Here is a 21,079-nt window from a genome sequence, read left to right as displayed (position 1 = left end):
ACCTCTGGGCTAGGACCATGCCCCAGCTGCTCTAAAGGAGCGTCTGAACAGGAAAATGTCCTCCAGATTCTTTGGGGACTGGACGGGGAGATGTGGAGAGGTCGATTCCCCTTGCGGGACAGCCTGGGACCAGAGGGCACCATCTCAGAAATCAAAGACAGCGGGGAGGAGGAATTTCTTCTGTGAAAGGGGAAGAGAATCTGTGGAATTCTTTGCTGTTGAGGCTGGGTCGCTAAGTATATTTGAGGCTAAGATTGATTTTAAATCAGGATGTTAAATCGAATGAAGAGAGTGGAGTACAGGATCATCAGATCAGCCACAATCTCATTGATTAGGTTAGATTCCCAACAGTAGGGAAACAGGCCCCTCGGCCCAACCAGCGTGCACTCACCCTCCAAAAAGAGTAACCCACCCAGATCCATTGCCCTACACTTATCCCCGACTATTGCACCTAACACTACAGGCAATTTAGCATGGCCAATTCATCTGGCCTGCACATCTTTGGAAACCAGAGCACCCAGAAGATACCCACACAGACATGGGGAGTGCGTGCAAACTCCACACAGACAGACAGTTGCCCGAGGGTGGAATCCAATGCAAATCCCTGGTGCCGTGAGGCAGCAGTGCTCACCACTGAGCCAACCGTGCTGCCCGTAGCCACTGTGCCACCCCTGAATGACAGAGCAAACGCGATGGGCTGAATGGCCTACGTCTTACGGACACATCAGGAGTTCTCAGTCCATTGACCAGATACTGGGTCAGAGGTCGAGCAGAGAAAAAAAAAGGAAGGTAGCGAGATGGAGAGGTTTATGGAGACAACTGCAGAGTCCTAGGCCCCGGTCAACCACCAAACGCAGGGCACTTAAGATCATGGGTGATTGGGGGGGGTCAGTATTGTGTGGCAGAGAGAGATGCCAGCACAGGGTAGGGCTGGTGGAGATTGTGGAGTTGGTCAGGGAACTAGCCCTGGAATATTTTTGGTTTGGAAACAAGGCCGAGATGAGATTTGAAAACCAAATCCGCTCACCGGCAGATAATGCAAATCAGTCAGCACAAGTGTGATAATGTTGCAAATTAGAACACTTCCTCCAAACTGGGATGATGGTGGTGGTGGAGGGGAATTGCCAAAGTCCAACAGCAACAATTAGCCAAATATTTCACACACATGGATGCTCTTAAAACCAGCAGCATTCATTAGACAGAACATCCTTATCAGAACAGCCTCATTCCACAAATAGCCACGTGGAGGAGGTCAAACTATCAAGCGCAGGTACACCTTAAGGAGACACAAATGCAAAGGAGCCCAAAGTTCTGTTCACAGAAGCCGAATGTCACAGGTTCAACCCCACACCTTGGATTTGTCAGCCAGACTCCAGAGGCTCTGGAGGAAGGAAGGCACTGGGTAAAACAAGCCACCAGCCCATCAGACATCATTGCAAGGACTGGACTACCAACAGCATTTATATATAAATGAAATAATGGGGGGAGCAGGCATGCCTAACAGCACCAAAGTGCAGAACAAGGGAAGCGGTGGGTGGGGGGAAACAGATGTCACACAGACAGACTGGTGGCGCGATAGTAAATAAAAAAAAAGCACAACATCAGTATACACCAAGGGCAGATAATTGAGCACCTCTAAATCCTGCTTGAGAGATGGATTAATATAATAATAAAAAAAGAAGAACGAGGATACTTGTTGCTTAGGTCTGAGGATGTATGCAGCAAAAGGAAAACTTACAGCCAAAAAATAAGGCCCGGAGGGGGTGCAACCTCCCTTTAAATATGGGCTGGCCCCCACGCCTGAGGTAAAGGAGATGCACTTCTGCAGCAAAGGTGGGGGAAGATACACACACAATTTCAACAAGAGATGAAAGTGCACCTACCTTGTGCCAGACTTGTCCCCCATGCTCTCAGCCTCGGTCGAGGGGAGTTTCCCAAGTGTGCACAGCCCTGAGGTGGAGAGGAGAGATGGGATAGGAGGGGGGGAAAAGGTCGCAGGTTAGGGTTGTCTTAATGTTTTGGGGTGGGGGAGGAAGAGGAGGAGGAGGGGGGCCGAACGGACATCGAGGTGGTGGGGGGCTGCTGCCGCCGATGTGACCCAGGAGGAGGAGCGGAAAACCCCCTCCTCGCTCCTAGGCGCTACTCCAATGTAAACCCCCACAGCGACCACAATGGATCGGCCTCGCCGCTACAGTGTATCCGGACAGAAGATACAATGTATCCTCCGAGCGCTACAGTGTATCCCGACAGAAGACACAATGTATCAAACACTGTCGCCGGAAAACACCCTTCGCCCGCCCATTCTCCCCCGTCCCCACCGCGGGCTGTGATTGGCAGCTGCCTCCGCCCCGCCCCCCTCGAGCCCTTCCCGCCTCCCGCCGGTGATTGGCAGGCGCCCTCCCCAACCCCAAGCTCCCGCCTGCGTGGAGGATAGCCAATGGGAGAGAAGGGGCGGGAGTCCCGTCTTAGCCCCGCCTCCTCCACCACCCGCCCCCCCCACCAACCCCCAACATTAGAGTCAACCAAACGCACCGTTCAACCTGGAAGGGGGGAGGGGAACAATGTGGAAGGAGTAGGGGTTAATGGAGAGGAGTGATTGGGATAATGGGGAAGGGGTGTGGGATATACTAGGGCACTGAGTGTGGCATAATGGGGATGGGGTGAGTGGGATAATTGGGAAGGGGTGGGGATAATTTGAGAAGGGATGGGAAATAATGGGGAGGGGGTGAATGGCATAATGGGGAAGGGGGTGTTGGAATGACAGGAACGGGTTGGTGTGGTATATGGGGAAGGGGTGAGTGGATTCGTTAGGAAGGGATGGGGGATAATGGAGGAAGGGATGGGGGATAATGGGAGGAGGGAGGGAGATAATTGGGTGGAGGTGAGTGGGTAAGTGGGAAAGGGGTTGAGTGGGATAATGGGGAGGGAGTGAGATAGGGTGGAGGTGAGCGGGTAAATGGGAAAGGAGTTGAGTGGGATAATGGGGAAGGGGAGGAGTGGGTAGGGGTGTATGATGGATAAAGGGATGTGGTGATGCAATAAGTGGGTGAGGGGAATAGCGAGAGTGACAGTAGGTAATGGGGTGGGATGTCATAACTTGTAGAGAAGCTACAAAACTTGACCTACTCTTGGGAAATAAGCAGGGCAGGTGATCGAGGTTTCAGTGGGAGAGCACATTGGAGCCAGCTGTCATAATTCTATTAGTTCTAAAATAGTGATGGGAAAGGATAGGCCAGAGCTAAAAGTTGAAGTTCTAAATTGGAGGAAGGCCAATTTCGATGGTATTGGCAAGAACTTTCAAAAACTAGTTGGGGGCAGATGTTCACAGGTAAAAGGACGGCTGGAAAATGGGAAGCCTTCAAAAATGAGATAATGAGTCCAGAGACACTATTTTCCTGTTAGGGTGAAAGGCAAGGCTGGTACGGTGTAGGGAATGCTGGATGACTAGAGAAATTCAAGTTTTGGTTAAGAGAAAGAAGGAACCATATGTCAGGTATAAACAGCAGAGATTGAGTGAATCCTGAGAAGAGTATAAAGGCAGTGGGAGTATACTTAAGAGGGAAATCAGGAGGTCAAAAAGGGATGTGAGATAGCTTTGGCAAATAGAATTAAGGAGAATCCAAAGGGTTTTTACAAATACATTAAGGACAAAAGAGTAACTAGGGAGAGAATAGGGGCCCCCAAAGACCAGCAAGGCAGCCTTTATGTAGAGCCGCAGGAGATGGGGGCGATACTAAATGAGTATTTTGCAACAGCATTTACTGTGGAGGAGGACATGGAAGATATAGAATGTGGGGAAATAGATAGTGACATCTTGAAAATGTCCAGATTACAGAGGAGGAACTGCTGGATATCTTGAAACGCTTAAATGTGGATAAATCCCCAGGACCTGATCAGGTGTACCCTAGAACTCTGTGGGAAGCTAGAGAAGTGATTGCTGGGCCTCTTGCTGAGATATTATTATCATCGATAGTGACAGGTGAGGTGCTGGAAGACTGGAGGTTGGCAAACGTGTGCCACTGTTTAAGAAAGTGGTAAGGACAAGCCAGGGAACTATAGACCAGTGAGCCTGACTTCGGTGGTGGGCAAGTTGTTGGAATCCTGAGGGACAGGATTTACATGTATCTGGAAAGATAATGAGCGTGATGGCAGAGCATTGGACGTGATCTATATGGGCTTCAGTAAGGTTTGTCATGGTAGACTGATTAGCCAGGTTAGATCTCCCATGGAATACGGGGAGAACTAGCCATTTGGATACAGAACCGGCTCGAAGGTAGAAGACAGAGGGTGATGGAGGAGGGTTGTTTTCCAGACTGGAGGCCTGTGACCAGTGGAGTGCCACAAGGATCGGTGCTGGGTTCACTGCTTTTCGTCATTAACATAAATGATTTGGATGTGAACATAGAAGGTATAGTTAGTAAGTTTGCAGATGACACCAAAATTGGAGGTGTAGTGGGCGGCGAAGAAGGTTACCTCAGAGTTTAATGGGATCTTGATCAGATGGGCTAATGGGCTGAGGAGTGGCAGATGGAGTTTAATTTGGATAAATGCGAGGTGGTGCATTTTGGGAAGGCAAATCAGGGCAGGACTTATACACTTAATGGTAAGGGCCTAGGAGTGTTGCTGAACAAAGAGACCTTGGAGTGCAGGTTCATAGCTCCTTGAAAGGTGGGGTTGTAGGTATATAGGATAGTGAAGGTGGTGTTTGGTATGCTCTTCTTTATTGGTTAGATTATTGAGTATTGGAGTTGGGAGTGTTGTGGCTGTACAGGACGTTGGTTAGGCCACTTTTGGAATATTGTGTACAATTCTGGTCTCCTTCCTATCGGAAAGATGTTGTGAATCTTGAACGAGTTCAGAAAAGACTTACAAGGATGTTGCCAGGGTTGGAGGATTTGAGCTATAGGGAGAGGTTGAACAGGCTGGGGCTGTTTTCCCTGGAGCGTTGGATGCTAAGGGGTGACTTTACAGAGGTTTATAAAATCATAAGGGACATGGATAGGGTGAATAGCCAAGGTCTTTTCCCTGGGATGGCGGAGTATAAAACTAGAGGGCATAGATTTAGGACAAGAGGGGAAAAGTTTTAAATGAACCTAAGGGGCAACCTTTTCGCACAGAGGGTGGTGCGTGAATGGAATGAGCTGCCAGAGGAAGTGGTAGAGGCTGGTACAATTACAACATTTAAAAGGCATCCGAACGGGTTAATGAACAGGAAGGGTTGAGAGGTATATGGCCAGGTGCTGGCAAACGGGACTGGATTAATTTAGGGTATCTGCTCGGCATGGACAAATTGGACCGAAGGGTCTGTTTCCGTGCTGTACATCTCTGTAACTCTATGTCACTGCGGTAATACTCGGGTATGAGAGAGAATGAGGTGAGGGTGTCTGGGTGGTGGGTGGGTGAGGGTGGGAATAATGCACTGGGAAGTCACGGCAGTAATAATGGGACTTACAGGAGATTGGAGAATCATGGGTTACTGAGGATGGGGGGTATCTAGGTTGGGGGATATGGGAATGGGGGTATCTAAGGTTGGGGGATATGGGAATGGGGGTATCTAAGGTAGGGGGATATGGGAATGGGGGATATTGGGGTGGGGGATATGACTATGAGAATATTGGGGAAATGGGGGATACTGGGATTACAGTGACATGAGAATGGGGATATTGGGGTAAGGGTGAGGATGTGGGAATGGGGTATATTGGGGTGAGGATATGGGAATGGGAGATATTGGGGGAAGGTGAATATCAGAATAGGGGATATTGGGGTAAGGGGGATATGGGAAATGGGGGATATTGGGGTAAAGAGGATATGGGAAGTGGGAGATGTTGGGGTAAAGGCGATATGGGAAGTGGGGGATGTTGGGGTAAGGGGGATATGGGAAGTGGGGATATTGGGGTAAAGGGGATATGGGAAGTGGGGGATATTGGGGTAAGGGGGATATGGGAAGTGGGGATATTGGGGTAAAGGGGATATGGGAAGTGGGGGATATTGGGGTAAAGGGGATATGGGAAGTGGGGCATATTGGGGTAAAGAGGATATGGGAAGTGGGAGATGTTGGGGTAAAGGCGATATGGGAAGTGGGGGATGTTGGGGTAAGGGGGATATGGGAAGTGGGGATATTGGGGTAAAGGGGATATGGGAAGTGGGAGATGTTGGGGTAAGGGGGATATGGGAAGTGGGAGATGTTGGGGTAAAGGGGATATGGGAAGTGGGAGATATTGGGGTAAAGGGGATATGGGAAGTGGGGGATATTGGGGTAAAGGGGATATGGGAAGTGGGGGATATTGGGGTAAAGGGGATATGGGAAGTGGGGGATATTGGGGTAAAGGGGATATGGGAAGTGGGAGATGTTGGGGTAAAGGGGATATGGGAAGTGGGGGATATTGGGGTAAAGGGGATATGGGAAGTGGGGGATGTTGGGGTAAAGGGGATATGGGAAGTGGGGGATATTGGGGTAAGTGGTATATGAGAATGGGGTGAGGTGACATTGGAGTTGGGATACCGGGTAGAGGAATTTACTCACAGATTATCAGGATAGTGGAATGGATATTGGAGGGATATTAAGGTGGAATAGTGGGGTCAGTGAGATCGGCAGGAGCGTAGAATGGGAAGAAAATGGGATGGAGCTTGTGGAGATGTATGGGGTGGAGGGATAATGGGTGACCATTGATCAGGGAGGATAATGGTGGGGTGGAGGGATACAGTGGTGGCAGTATTGAGATGGGGAATACTGGGATGCCATAGGGTGAGGGATTGGTTACTGGAGCCATGCGGATTGTCATCATCAGTGGTTGGCAGAGATTATCAAGTGTCGGGTTTGGACTGAACCTTCACGATCTCTTCACTCCACTTGCCACCCTTTTGCATTTTTTCAAACTCTTACCCCAGCCCTCATCCCCACCCCCACCCCAACTCTGCAGTCAAACACCACATTATGAAACGTCTGATGGGCTGAGAGAAAGTGAGGTCTGCAGATGCTGGAGAGCAGAGTCGAGAGTGTGGGGTGCTGGAAAAGCACAGCAGGTCAGGCAGCATCCGAAGAGCAGGAAAATCGACATTTCGGGCAAAAGCCCTTCATCAGGATGCCATCAAAGGCCATTCCTGATGAAGGGCTTATGTCCGAAGCATCGATTTTCCTCTCCTCGGATGCTGCCTGACCTGCTGTGCTTTTCCAGCACCACTCTGATATTGACGCTGATTTTTAATTTTGTCCACCCCCGTCCAGCATTGGTACCTCCAAATCTCAGCATACAGGTACCATAGACATTTTAACCAAACAGAAATTACACACCAACACACATAAAGGTGATACTGAATTACTTTGGCAGCAATTGGGCCATTGGTTCTCATTCTCTCTTGTTCTCCCTCTGTCTCTCTCACACACACTCTTTCTCTTTCTCCGTCTGTGTCTCTCTCTCTCTCTCTCTCTCTCTGTCCGTTCTCTCCCACTCCCATCCAATTCTACTCTCATCACCCTGCAAGTTCACCCCTCACAGATACCCATATCGATTTCCTTTTCAGATCATTCATTGGGACAGGCAATGACCCAGTGATAATGGGCTGGTAGTCCAGAATCCAAGCTGATTCTCCAGGGACACTCACCCTCAGGTTCGAATCCCAACCACACCCACGTGAGGAAATTTGAATCCAGTATGAATTTGGGAGTGAACATCTAGTCCAGTGGTTGTAAAAACCCACCTGCCCTCAGGATGGCAATCTGCAGTCCTCCACGTGACTCCAGGCTGCACAGCCAATGTGGTTGTCTCTCAGCTATCCACTGGGCAACTGGAGTTGCATGATAAATGTGAATATTCCCATTAAGGAATATTTTTTTAAAAAGCATATGTCCTGACGTCTAAGCCCACATGAAGCACTAGAGAGAAAGCTGGTCGAGAGCAAAAGTGAGAGTGTGTGGGTTTATTAAAGAATCCTGACAATAACAAAAAATAAATCTCCACAAAGTCCAGCGTCATTAGTTTAGACCTTGGACAGAACTTGGCTCCAAACACATGACAGAACCTGTGTGTTTTTTTTTAAAAAAAAACTCATTCACAGGATGAGGGCATCATTGGCTCGGCCAGTATTTATTGCAGTAAGTCAAACTACATTGTTGTGTGTCTGCAGTCACATGTAGGTCTGACCAGATAAGAATGGTATTAGCAAATCAGATGGGCTTTCCCCTGACAATTTAGCAATGGTTTCACAGTCATCATTTGACCATTAATTCCAAATCTGAATTCCACCATGTGCCTTAAACCTATGCCCTCTAGTTTTGGACTCCTCTACCCTAGGAAAAAAACCTTGTCTGTTTATCCTATCCATGCCCCTCATGAGTTTATAAACCTCTATAAAGGTCACCCCTCAGCCTCCGACACTCCAGGGAAAACAGCCCCAGTCTATTCAACCTCCAATCCAATTCAAACCCTCCAACCCTGGCAACATCCCTGTAAATCTTTTCTGAACCCTTTCAAGTTTCACATCCTTCCGATAGGAAGGGGACCAGAATTGAATGCAATATTCCAAAAGTGACCTAACCAACATCCTGTACAACTGCAACATGATCTCTCGGCTCCTATACTCAACGCACTGACCCACAAAGGCAAGTATACCAAATGTCTTCTTCACTATCCTATCTCCGTCCGTCTCCACTTTCAAGGAGCTATGAACCTGCACTTCAAGGTCTCTGTTCAGTAACACTCCCCAGGCCACTGCCATTAAGTGTAAGAAGGATCTAGAAGGATGTGGGCCAAGTGCGGGCAAATGGGACTAGATTAGTCACAGAGGCATTCGGTCCAACCCGTCCACGCTGACCAGACATCCCAACGCAATCTAGTCCCACCTGCCAGCACCGGGCCCAAATCCCTCCAAACCAGGGGTGGGGAACCTGCGGCTTTCCAGGCCATTGTGTGTGGCCTTTTGAATGAAACCAAATTTTGCAGAACAAATCCTTTATTTTTTAATAATATGGTTTTTTTTCATCCTTTATTATTTTCACTTTAATCTGAAAACGAATGTATTTAAAATACCAGAGAGTAAAAAGAAAATTCAACGAAATAATCCTCACAGACTGACCACCACAATTTAAAAGCAGGTGAATTTTGAAGAATATATAATTGAAGTTTCTTGGATGCGGCCTTATTAGATTACAACTAACATAATGTGGGCGGCACAGTGGTTAGCACTGCTGCCTCACAGCGCCTGAGACCCGGGTTCAATTCCCGACTCAGGCGACTGACTGTGTGGAGTTTGCACGTTCTCCCCGTGTCTGCGTGGGTTTGCTCCGGTTTCCTCCCACAGTCACAAAGATGTGCGGGTCAGGTGAATTGGCCATGGTAAATTGCCCGTAGTGTTAGGTAAGGGGTAAATGTAGGGATATGGGTGGGTTGCGCTTCGGCGGGTCGGTGTGGACTTGTTGGGCCGAAGGGCCTGTTTCCACACTGTAAGTAATCTAATCTAATCTAATAATGCGGCCTTCCAACAGGAAAAGATTCCCCACCTCTGCTCCAAACCCCTCCTATTCATATACCCATCCGAATGCCTCTTAAATGTTGCAATTGTACCAGCCTCCACCACCCTCTGTGTGAAAAAGTTGCTCTGTAGGTCTCTTTGATATCTTTCCCCTTATGCCCCTTAGTTCTGGACTCCCCCACCCCAGGGAAAAGACTTTGCCTATTTACCCTATCCATGCCCCTCATATTAGGTTAGGATATCTGGTCAGCATGGACGAGTTGGACCGAAGGGTCTGTTCCATGCTGTACATCTCTATGATTGAAACAAACACTATGGTAAGGCCAGAAACAACAAAATGAGAACTTGCAATTGATCGTGCTGTTATCATCATAAAATGTCCCATACAGCTTCTGAGCATCACTACCAGGGGACGATGATGACTATCAGTATTAAGAGATGCTAGGGACAAGCAACACAAAGCCTGATCACAGAGGACAGTGTTAAACAGCATCTTCAAACAGCCAGAGAGCTTTGGGGTGGGACATTACAGCACAGGGTCCAGGCAATTGAAGACAATACAAACTGGGAGATGTCCACAAACCTGGAAATAGGGGAGCATGGAGATTTCTGGAAATTACACACCTGAAGGAAGTTGCAAAGATCAGGATCGGGAGAACGGGGAATCCATGGAGGCAGAGAATTTTAAAATCAAGATTAATGCAGATCAAAATAATTCCAAATTTAAACAAGACTTATACAATTAATCTCTCTTCAGAACTGAGAAAGGGGCACTCGACCCAAAATGTTAACTCTGATTTCTCTTCACAGATGTGGCCAGACCCTGCTGAGCTTTTCCAGCAATTTATGATTTTATTTTGGATTTACAGCAGCCGCAGTTCTTTCAGATTTTTATACAATTCATGGTAGGGCCCTGGGTAGCGTTGTAGAACAAGGAGACCTTGGGGTTCAGGGACATAATTCTGTGAAATGTGCGTGATAGATAGACAGGGAGTTAAGAAGGCGTTTAGCACGCTTGCCTTCATTGCTCAGACCTTTGAGTATAGGAGCTAGGACGTCATGTTGAGGTTGTCCAGGACATTGGTGAGGCCTCTTTTGGAGTAACTGTGTCCAGTTCCGGTCGCCCTGTTATAGGAAGGATATTATTAACCTGGACAGATTTACCAGGATGTTGCTGGGAATGGAGGGTTGTAGGAAGGATATTATTGAACTGGACAGATTTGCCAGGACGTTGCTGGGAATGGAGGGTTTGAGTTACAGGGAGAGGCTGGATAGGATGGGAATATTTTCATTGGAGCATAGGAGGTTGAGGGGTGACCTTAGAGAGGTTTATAAAATCATGCAAGGCATGGATAGGGTGAACGATGAGGATAATTTCCCTTGGGTAATAGATTTCAAAATTAGGGGGAATATTTTTAAGGTGGGAGGAGAAAGATTTGCGAAGGACATGAGGGGCTACATTTTCAACATAGTGTGGAATGAACTCCCTGAGGAAGTGGTGGATGTGGGTACAGTAACAATGTTTAAAAGACATTTGGATAAGTCCATGAATAGGAAAGGATTGGAGGGACATGGGCTAAGTGCAGGCAGATGGGACTAGTTTGGTTTGGGATTATGATCGATGTGGACTAGTTGGGCCGAAGGGCCTGCTTCTGGGCTGTATGACTCTATGAACAAGTGAACGAACTGAGAGCCAGTGGGCACTGGCCTGAGATGATTAGCAAAAGGAATGGGACAGTGTGAGGAGAAACGAGTTTCTCAGTGTATCCTTAGACTGCAGAAGTTACTGCCTGAGACTGCGGTGGAGGCTTGCAAAAGGGGGATTGGATTTGGAGGGCTCCGGGGCAAGGCACAGTGGTGCCTCACAGGTGCCAGAGACCCAGGTTTGATTCCACCTTCAGGCGACTGACTGTGTAGAGTTTGTATGTTCTCCCCGTGTCTGCGTGGGTTTCCTCGGGATGCTCCGGTTTCCTTCCACAGTCCAAAGATGTGCAGGTTAGGGTGGATTGGCCATGCTAAATTGTCCCATAGTTCCCAGGGATGTGCAGGTTAGGTTGGATTGGTTGTGCTATATTGTCCCATAGTAGCCATGGATGTGCAGGTTAGGGTGGATTGGCCATGCTAACTTGTCCCATAGTGCCCAGGGATGTGTAGGTTAGAGTGGATTGGCCATGCTGTATTGTCCCATAGTGCCCAGGAATGTGCAGGGTAGAGTGGATTGGCCGTGCTAAATTGTCCCATATTGCCCAGGGATGTGCAGGTTAGGTTGGATTGGCCGTGCTAAATTGTCCCATAGTGCCCAGGGATGTGCAGGTTAGGGTGAATTGGCCATGCTAAATTGTCCCATAGTAGCCATGGATGTGCAGGTTAGGGTGGATTGGCCATGCTAAATTGTCCCATAGTGCCCAGGGATGTGCAGGTTAGAGTGGATTGGCCGTGCTGTATTGTCCCATAGTGCCCAGGGATGTGCAGGTTAGGGTGGATTGGTTGTGCTGTATTGTCCCATAGTAGCCATGGATGTGCAGGTTAGGGTGGATTGGCCGTGCTAACTTGTCCCATAGTGCCCAGGGATGTGTAGGTTAGAGTGGATTGGCCGTGCTGTATTGCCCCATAGTGCACAGGGATGTGCAGGTTAGGGTGGATTGGCCGTGCTGTAATGCCCCATAGTGCCCAGGGATGTGCAGGTTAGAGTGGATTGGCCGTGCTGTAATGCCCCATAGTGCCCAGGGATGTGCGGGTTAGGGTGGATTGGCCGTGCTGTATTGTCCCATAGTGCACAGGGATGTGCAGGTTAGGGTGGATTGGCCGTGCTGTATTGTACCATAGTGCCCAGGGATGTGCAGGTTAGAGTGGATTGGCCGTGCTGTAATGCCCCATAGTGCCCAGGGATGTGCAGGTTAGGGTGGATTGGCTGTGCTGTATTGTCCCATAGTGCCCAGGGATGTGCAGGCTCAGTGGGTTAGCCATGTGTTACAGGGAATTGGGGTGGGATCTCTTCGAAGGGGTGATATGGACTCAATGGGCCTTGCTTCCACACAGTACGGATTCTATGAGTGGGACTGGCGGAGTTGCTTGTGGACAGAGCCAATATGGACAGAAATGGGCTGAATGGCCTCATCCTGAGCAGTGACTATGCCATGAAACCAGAGCTGATTACCATAAGAGTGAGCAGGTCACACACAGGGCTCCAGCTGCCCATCCATCAGGGAACATCTCCAGAACTCTGGAAGCATTGGATGTTCCTTCCAGCAAAAAGAGCTCTGTATTACGTTTGATCCAACCTTTCTGTCCACTGTCAGCATTTCAGGTGTTTCAATCTCTCAGTCTCCTCAATACAGGCCCAGTTGACATAATCTCTCCTCAATGCAGTCCCCTGGTAGCAAGTCTATCGTGGGTAAGGAGACCAAAACCGGACACACATTGGCAACATGCACACTTTCCACTCGACTCATTGAGTATACATGACAATAAGGCCTATTCTATTCTATACAAGTCCAAATAGATAGTAATGCAGAGGTCTAGGTTAATTCAATGGGAGATAGCTGTGGGCCTAGTGTGGGAAAGTGGGGCTAGTGGAGATCTTTGGTGGCATAGCCTGTGTGTGCACATGAGAGAGAAATAGAGAGCGCATGTGTGTGTGAGAGAGAGAGAGAGAGATTGTGTGTGTGTGTGTGTGTGTGTGTGTGTGTGTGTGTGTGTGTGTGTGAGAGAGAGAGGGAGAATGAGTGTGTGAGCGTGAGAGATAGTGTGCTTGAGTTTGTGAGAGATGGAGAGTGTGTGCGAGAGAGAATGAGTGAGTGTGTGTAGGTGACAGAGAGAATAAGTGAGTGTGTGTGTGAGAGAGACAGAGTGTAAGTGTGTGCGTGTGTGAGATAGAGTTTGAATGTGTACGTGGGCGTGAGATAGAGAGTGTGTGTGTGTATGTGTGAGAGAGAGAGATAGAGTGTGAGTGTATGTATGTAAGACCATGTGTGAGTGTGTGCATGGGTGTGTGAGATACAGTGTGAGTGTGTGAGTGTACATGAGACAGTGTGAGAGAGAGGGAGATAAGTAAAGTGCATGAATGTGTGTGAAAGTGAGGGTGAATGAGTGTGTGTGTGAGCAAGAGAGATAGTGTATGTGAGTTTGAGAGAGAGAGTATGAGAGAGAGAGAATGTGTGTGTGAGAGATAGAGGCAGTGTGTGTGTGAGAGAGATAGAGTGTGATTGTGTGTGTGAGAGAGAGAGAAGGGATGTGTGTCTGTGTAAGAGAGAGATGTATAGTGTGTGAGTGTATGTGAAAGATAGAGTGCGAGCATGTGCGTGTGTGAGAGAGATAGAGTGTGAATGTGTGTGTGTTTGAGATAGAGTGAAGGAGAGTGTGTGTGAAAGAGAATGAGTGAGAGATATGGTGTCTGTGAGTTTGTGTGTAAGAGATAGAGAATGAATGTGTGCGCGTGAGAGACAAATAGCGTGTGCATGTGTGTGTGAGGGAGAGAGGTTAGAGACATAGTGTGTGTGAGTGTGTGTGAGAGAAAAAGAGCGTGTGTGTGAGAGAGAAAGAGTGTGTGAATGTTGTGTGTATGAGAGACAGATAGTGTGTATGTGTGTTGAGAGACAGATAGAGTATATAGAGTTTGTGTGAGAGAGAGATAGAGCGGGTATGTGTGACAGAGAAAGAGTGTGTGAGTGCATGTGAGAGAGAAAGAGTGTGTGAGTGTGTGTGTGAGAGAAAAAGAATATGTGTGAGAGAGAAAGAGTGTGTTTGTGTGAAAGACAGATAGTATGTGTGTGTGAGAGAGATAATGTGCGTGAATTTGTGAGAGAGAAAGATAGTGTGTCGAGAGAGAGATAGAGTGTGTGAGTGTGTGTGTGAGTGTGTGTGTGAGATAGAGTGTGTGAGTGTTGTGTGTAAGAGAGAGAATGAGTGAGTGTGTGTGTGTGTAAAAGAGAGAAATAGTACATGTGTGAGGGAGTGTATGTGTGTGAGAGATAATGTGCATGAGTTTGGGAGAGATGGAGAGTGTGTGAGAGAGAGAATGGGGGAATGTGCGTGTGAAAAAGTGTGTATGTGAGACATAGAGTGATTATGTACGTGTGTGTGAGATAGAGTATGAGTGTGTGTATGTGTGTGAGATAGAGTGTGTGAGATAGAGTGTGTGTGAGAGATTGTGTGTGTGTGTGAGAGTGAGAGGGTATGTGTGTGAGTGATAGAGTGAGTGTGTGTATGCGTGTGAGTGATAGAGTGAGTGTGTGTATGTGTGAGAGATAGAGTGTGAGTGTGTATGTGTGTGGGTGTGAGAGACACAGTGTCAGTGTGTGAGAGATAGTGTGTACGTGTATGTGTGAGATAAAGTGCGAGTGTGTGTGTGAGTGTGTGAGAGAGATGGAGCATGTGAGTGGGTGTATGTATGCATGTGTATGTGAGATGGAATGTGTCAGAGATAGGGTGAGTGTGCATGAGAGAGATAGTGTGAGAGAGAGGTAGAGTGTGAGTGTGTGTGTGTGAGACAGAAAGTGCGTGTGTGAGTGAGTGTGTGAGAGAACGAGTGTGTGTATGTGTGAGAGAGAGAGATTGTGTGTATGAGGGAGAATGAGTGTGTGAGTGTGAGAGATAGTATGTGTGCAAGAGATAGAGTGTGTGTGTGCACGCGAGAGATAGAGTGTGAGTGTGTGTGGATGTGTGTGTGAGAGAGATAGAGTGTGAGTGTGTGTGTGAGATAGAGTGTGAGAGGTAATATGCGTGAGTTTGTCAGAGAGTGTGTGAAAGAGAATGAATGAGTGTGTGTGAGAGATATAATGTCCATGAGTTTGTAAGAGAGAGAGAGAATTAGTGTGTGTGTGTGTGTGTGTGTGTGTGTGTGTGTGAGAGTGTGTGTGAGTGAGAGAGAGAGAGAGCGAGATATAATATGTGTTTGTGTGTGTGTGAGAAAACGTGTGCGGGTGTGTGAGAGAGAGACAGTGTGAGGGTGTGTGTGTGTGTGAGAGAGAGAGAGATAGAGTGTCTATGTGTGTGAAAGGAAGAGTGTGTGTGTGTGAGAGAAAAATAATGTGCGTGAATTTGTGAGAGATGGAGAGTATGTGAGAGAGAAAGATAGTGTGTGAGAGAGAGATAGAGTGTGTGTGTTTGTGTGTGTGAGTGTGTGTGTGTGAGATAGAGTGTGTGAGTGTTGTGTGTAAGAGAGAGAATGAGTGTGTGTGTGTGTAAAAGAGAGAAATAGTACGTGTGAGGGAGTGTGAGTGTGTGTGTGAGAGATAATGTGCGGGAGTTTGTGTGTGAGAAAGATAATGTGCATGAGTTTGTAAGAGATGAAGAGTGTGTGAGAGAGAGAGTGAGGGAGTGTGTGTGTGAGAGATAGTATGTGTGTGTGTGTGAGAGAGAGAGATAGTGTGTGTGAGAGAGATAGAGTGTGAGTTTGTGCGTGTGCGTGAGACAGTGTGAATGTGAGTGTGTGTGTGTGAGAGAGATGGAGTGTGAGAGTGTGTATGACAGGTAGAGTGTGAGTGTGCGTGAGAGAGAGATTGTGTGTGAGAGAGAGAGATAGAGTGTGAGTGTGTGTGTGAGAGAGATAGTGTGTGTGAGAGAGAGATGGAGTGTGTGTGTGTGAGATAGAGGTTGTGTGTGTGAGAGAGAGAGACAGAATGTGAGTGTGTGTGAGATATTGTGTGTGTGCATGAGAGAGAGAAAAATATAGAGTGTGAGAGTTTGTGTGACAGAGACAAAGTGTGAGTGTGCATGAGAGATGGTGTGAGAGATAGTGTGAGTGTGTGTGTATGTGAGAGAGATGAAGTGAGAGAGTGTGTGTGACAGGTGTGTGAGGATGCGTGTGACAAAGATAGAGTGTGAGTGTGCATGAGAGAAATAGTGTGTGTGAGAGAGAGTGTGTCTGTGAGAGAGAGTGAGTGTGTGTGTCTGTGAGAGTTATAATGTGCATAAGTTTGAGAGAGATGGAGAGTGTGAGAGAGAGTAAATGAGTGAGTATGTGTGTGAGAGATAGATTGTGAGTGTGTGAGAGAGAGATAGAGTGTGAGTGTCAGTGTGTGTGAGGTAGAGTGTGAGTGTGCATGTGTGTGTGGGATAGTGTGATTGTGTGTGTGGGTGTGTGAGATAGCATGAGTGTGTATGTGAGAGATAGTGTGAGTGTGTGCATGCGTGTGTGTAAGATAGAGTGTGACTGATGTTTGTGTGTGCGCGAAAGAGATAGTGTTACTGTGTGTGAGATAGTGAGTATGTGTATGAGAGAGTGAGTGTGTCAGAAAGATAGTGTATGAATGTGTATGTGTGAGTAATAGTGTGTGATAGACCGTGAGCATGTGTGCATGAGATAGCGTGTGTGTGCGCAAGATAGAGTGTGTGTGTGAGATTGTGTATGTGTGTGAGATTGTGTATGTGTGTGAGAGACAGAGTGTGTGTGAGATTGTGTATGTGTGTGTGAGATTGTGTATGTGTGTGTGAGATTGTGTATGTATGTGTGAGATTGTGTATGTATGTGTGAGAGAGATAGTGTGTGTGTGTTTAAGAGAGAGAGAGACAGAGTGTGTGTGAGATTGTGTATGTGTGTGAGAGAGATATTGTGTGTGTAAGAGAGAGACAGAGTGTGTGTGAGATTATGTATGTGTGCGTGAGAGAGATAGTGTGTGAGAGAGATTGTGTGAGTGTGTGTGAGAGAGATTATGTATGTGTGTGTGAGAGTGTGTGTGTGTGTATGAGAGTGTGTGTATGATAGAGAGAAAGTGTGTGTACGTGTGTGTGCGCGACAGAATGAGAGTGGGAGAGAGAGATTAAGCGTGTGTGTTTCAGTTCCAGGGGCTAATTCCTCAGGAACCCATACCCTCCTGGGGTGTCCGTCTGGAGATACAATGGATGTGGGAAAGGGAGGGGAGAGGTACGAAAGCTGATACATGGTAATCTCCAGATACACTCTATACACACGCACCTATATCGATGATGAGGCAGAATAAACGCAGACCTTATCATTTTCCTTTCTAGCCGTCAGGACATGCCTCCCCTAATCAGATGGACAATTAAGGCCTTCCCTCATTTTGTAGGTTATTTTCACATCCCAGTTGGAAGCACGTAGCTGAAGACACAGAGAGAGGGGGAGAGAGAGACCCTGCATACGGGTGTAAAGAATATACCTATGTAACGCACGGTGAGCCGGGATGGGGTGGGGGGTAATTTGTTACCTGTTCCCTGGGGGGGATTGTCACATTCAAACGTTGTTCTGACGGTCCCAGGTCACTGTTAATTCCGCTTGTTTTTCACCAGTGAGTTTTCACTGAGGTCCATGGAGGTGAAGGCAGCTGATGGTGTCTGTGTGAGAGAGGCGGAGGGAGGCGACAGAGATTGAATTGAACAGGGGAAGGCGTTTTTTTCTCTCGCCCTTAATCTCGCTTCGTGACTAGTGCCGTTTTAAAGGGACAATCCCACATAGACACACACACACAGACTCACACTCATACACTCTCTCACACTCACACATACACTCACACACACATACACTTACACTCACACACACACATACACTCTCTCTCACACACACACATACACTCACACTCTCACACACACGCACTCACACTCTCTCACACACACATACACTTACACTCTCTCACACACTCATACTCACACTCACTCACTCTCACAAACACATGCACTCACACTCTCACACAAACACACACACTCTCACACACACATACACTTACACTCTCACACACACATATACTCACACACACACTCACACTCACACACACACATATACTCACACTCTCTCTCACACACACTCACTCTCTCACACACTCACTCTCACACACACATATACTCACACTCTCTCACACACATGCACTCGCACTCACACACACTCACATTGTCACACACATAGACTCACATTCTCTCACACACACTTACATTCTCACACACACACGCACTCTCTCACACACACATACACTCACTCTCTCTCACACACACACCTACACTTACACTCTCACACACATACACTTACACTCACACACACAGATATACTCATACTCACACACACACACTCACACTCACACACACATACACTCACACACATGCACTCACACTCTCTCACACACACATACACTTACACTCTCTCACACACTCATACACTCACACTCACTCACACTCTCACAAACACATACACTCACACTCTCTCACACAAACACACACACTCTCACACACACATACACTTACACTCTCACACACACATATACTCTCAGTCTCACAAACACACACACTCACACACACACACACTCACACGCTCTCTCGAACACACTCTCTCACACACACATATACTCACGCTCTTACACACACACATATACTCACACTCTCTCACACACACACTCAGACTCTCTCACACACACATAAACTCACACTCATACACACACTCTCACACACAGATACACTCACACTCACACACACACTCATGCACACATATACTCACACTCTCACACACACACTCACACACTCTCACACACATGCTCACCCTCTCTCACACTGTCTCAGATACACACGCTCACACTCTCTCCCACACACACACATTCTCACCATCTCTCACACACTGTCACACATACACAGAGTCACACATGATCACTCTCTCTCACACACTGTCTCACACATGCACACGCTCACCCTCTCTCACACACTGTCTCACACTCACAGACACGCTCACCCTCCCTCACACACTTTCTCACATACATACGTTCACCCTCTCTCTCCCACACAGACACACTTGCTCACCTGTCCCACACACTGTCTCACACACACAGACACACACACGCTCATCCTCTCTCACACACTGTCTCACAGATACACAGACACATCCACACTCATCCTCTCTCACACACTGTCTAACATACACACACAGACACATCCACACTCACCCTCTCTCACACACTGTCTCACGTACACATAGACACACACACATTCTTACCATCGCTCACACACTGCCTCACATATGCACAGACACACTCACGATCACCCCCTCTCACACGCTGTCTCACATACATAGAGATACACACAATCACCCTTTCTCACACACTGTCTCACACTCACAGACACGCTGACCCTCTCTCACACACTTTCTCACATACACATGCTCACTCTCTCTCACACACAGACACACATGCTCACCCTGTCCCACATACTGTCTCAGATACACACGCTCACACTCTCTCACACTCACACACACTTGCTCACCCTGTCTCACACACTGTCACACATTCGCACAGAGACACACATGATCACCCTCTCTCACACACTGTCTCACATACACACAGACACACACACATACTCACCCTCTCTCGCACACTATCTCAAACACACACAGACACACACACACAGTCACCCTCTCTCACACACTGCCTCACAAACAAATGCTCACCCTCTCTCACTCATTGTATCACGTACACACAGACACACACACACTCACCCTCTCTCACGTACACACATGCTCATCCTCTCTCACACACTGTCTCACATACACACACACACACACACACACACACGATCACCCTCTCTCACACACTATCTCACATACACACAGACATGCACACACAGTCACCCTCTCTCACACACCGTCTCACATACACACACACACACACGCTCAACTCTCCCTCACACTGTCTCAAGTACACACACACACACACACTCACCCTCTCTCACATACACACATGCTCACACTCTCTCGCACACTGTCTCAAGTACACACACAGACACACTCACACTCTCTCACGCACACACATGCTCACCCTCTCTCACACACTGTCTCACATACACACAGACACACACACATGCTCACCCTCTCCCTCACACTGTCTCAAGTACACGCACACACACACACACACTCACCCTCTCTCACGCACACACATGCTCACCCTCTCTCACACACTGTCTCACATACACACACACACACATACACATGATCACCCTCTCTCACACACTGTCACACATACACAGACACACACACATGCTCACCCTCTCTCACACTGTCTCACATACACACACACACGCTCAACTCTCCCTCACACTGTCTCAAGTACACACACACACTCACCCTCTCTCACATACACACACTCTCACCCTCTCTCACACACTGTCTCACATACACACAGACACACACACGCTCATCCTCTCTCACACACTGTCTCACACACGCACTCATTCTCTCTCACGCACTGTCTCACATACACAAGACACACTCACAATCACCCACTCTCACATACTGTTTCACATACACACACCCACACACCCATGATCACCCTGTCTCACACACTGTCACACACACACACACATGCACACACACACACACGCGCTCACCCTCTCTCACACACTGTCTCACACACGCACACACGCACTCATCCTCTCTCACACACTGTTTCACACACACACAGACACACTCATAATCACCCACTCTCACACACTGTCTCACATACACACAGACACACACACATGCTCACCCTCTCCCTCACACTGTCTTAAGTACACACACAGACACACTCACCCTCTCTCACGCACACACACGCTCACCCTCTCTCACACACTGTCACACATACACACACATACATACATCTTCACCCTCTATCACACATTGTCTCACATACACACGCTCACCCTC

The 21,079-nt window shown here is 47.8% G+C and overlaps 1 protein-coding gene across 2 annotated transcripts in view; it reads right to left on the bottom strand.

Moving 5' to 3' along the window:
- Window positions 1–17,743, bottom strand: part of LOC132835353 (arrestin red cell) — a 131,255-nt gene extending 113,512 nt beyond the window's left edge. The window contains exons 1-2 of one of the 2 annotated variants that reach the window (XM_060854806.1): window positions 17,634–17,743; window positions 1,884–1,950 (exon numbers count right to left, since the gene is read on the bottom strand). In XM_060854806.1, the coding sequence (XP_060710789.1) occupies window positions 1,884–1,906 (23 nt within the window). In that variant the 5' untranslated portion in view covers window positions 1,907–1,950; window positions 17,634–17,743. Of the gene's footprint in view, window positions 1–1,883; window positions 2,314–17,633 lie in introns of those variants that run through there. The other variant, XM_060854805.1, reaches the window with a different exon arrangement.
- Window positions 17,744–21,079: the final 3,336 nt, after the last annotated feature.

The sequence above is a fragment of the Hemiscyllium ocellatum genome, chromosome 44 (genome assembly GCF_020745735.1).
Source record: "Hemiscyllium ocellatum isolate sHemOce1 chromosome 44, sHemOce1.pat.X.cur, whole genome shotgun sequence".
Taxonomy (NCBI): Eukaryota; Metazoa; Chordata; class Chondrichthyes; order Orectolobiformes; family Hemiscylliidae; genus Hemiscyllium; species Hemiscyllium ocellatum.
The sequence above is the reverse complement of the archived record's forward strand: the minus strand, read 5'-3'. Positions and strand labels throughout refer to the sequence as shown.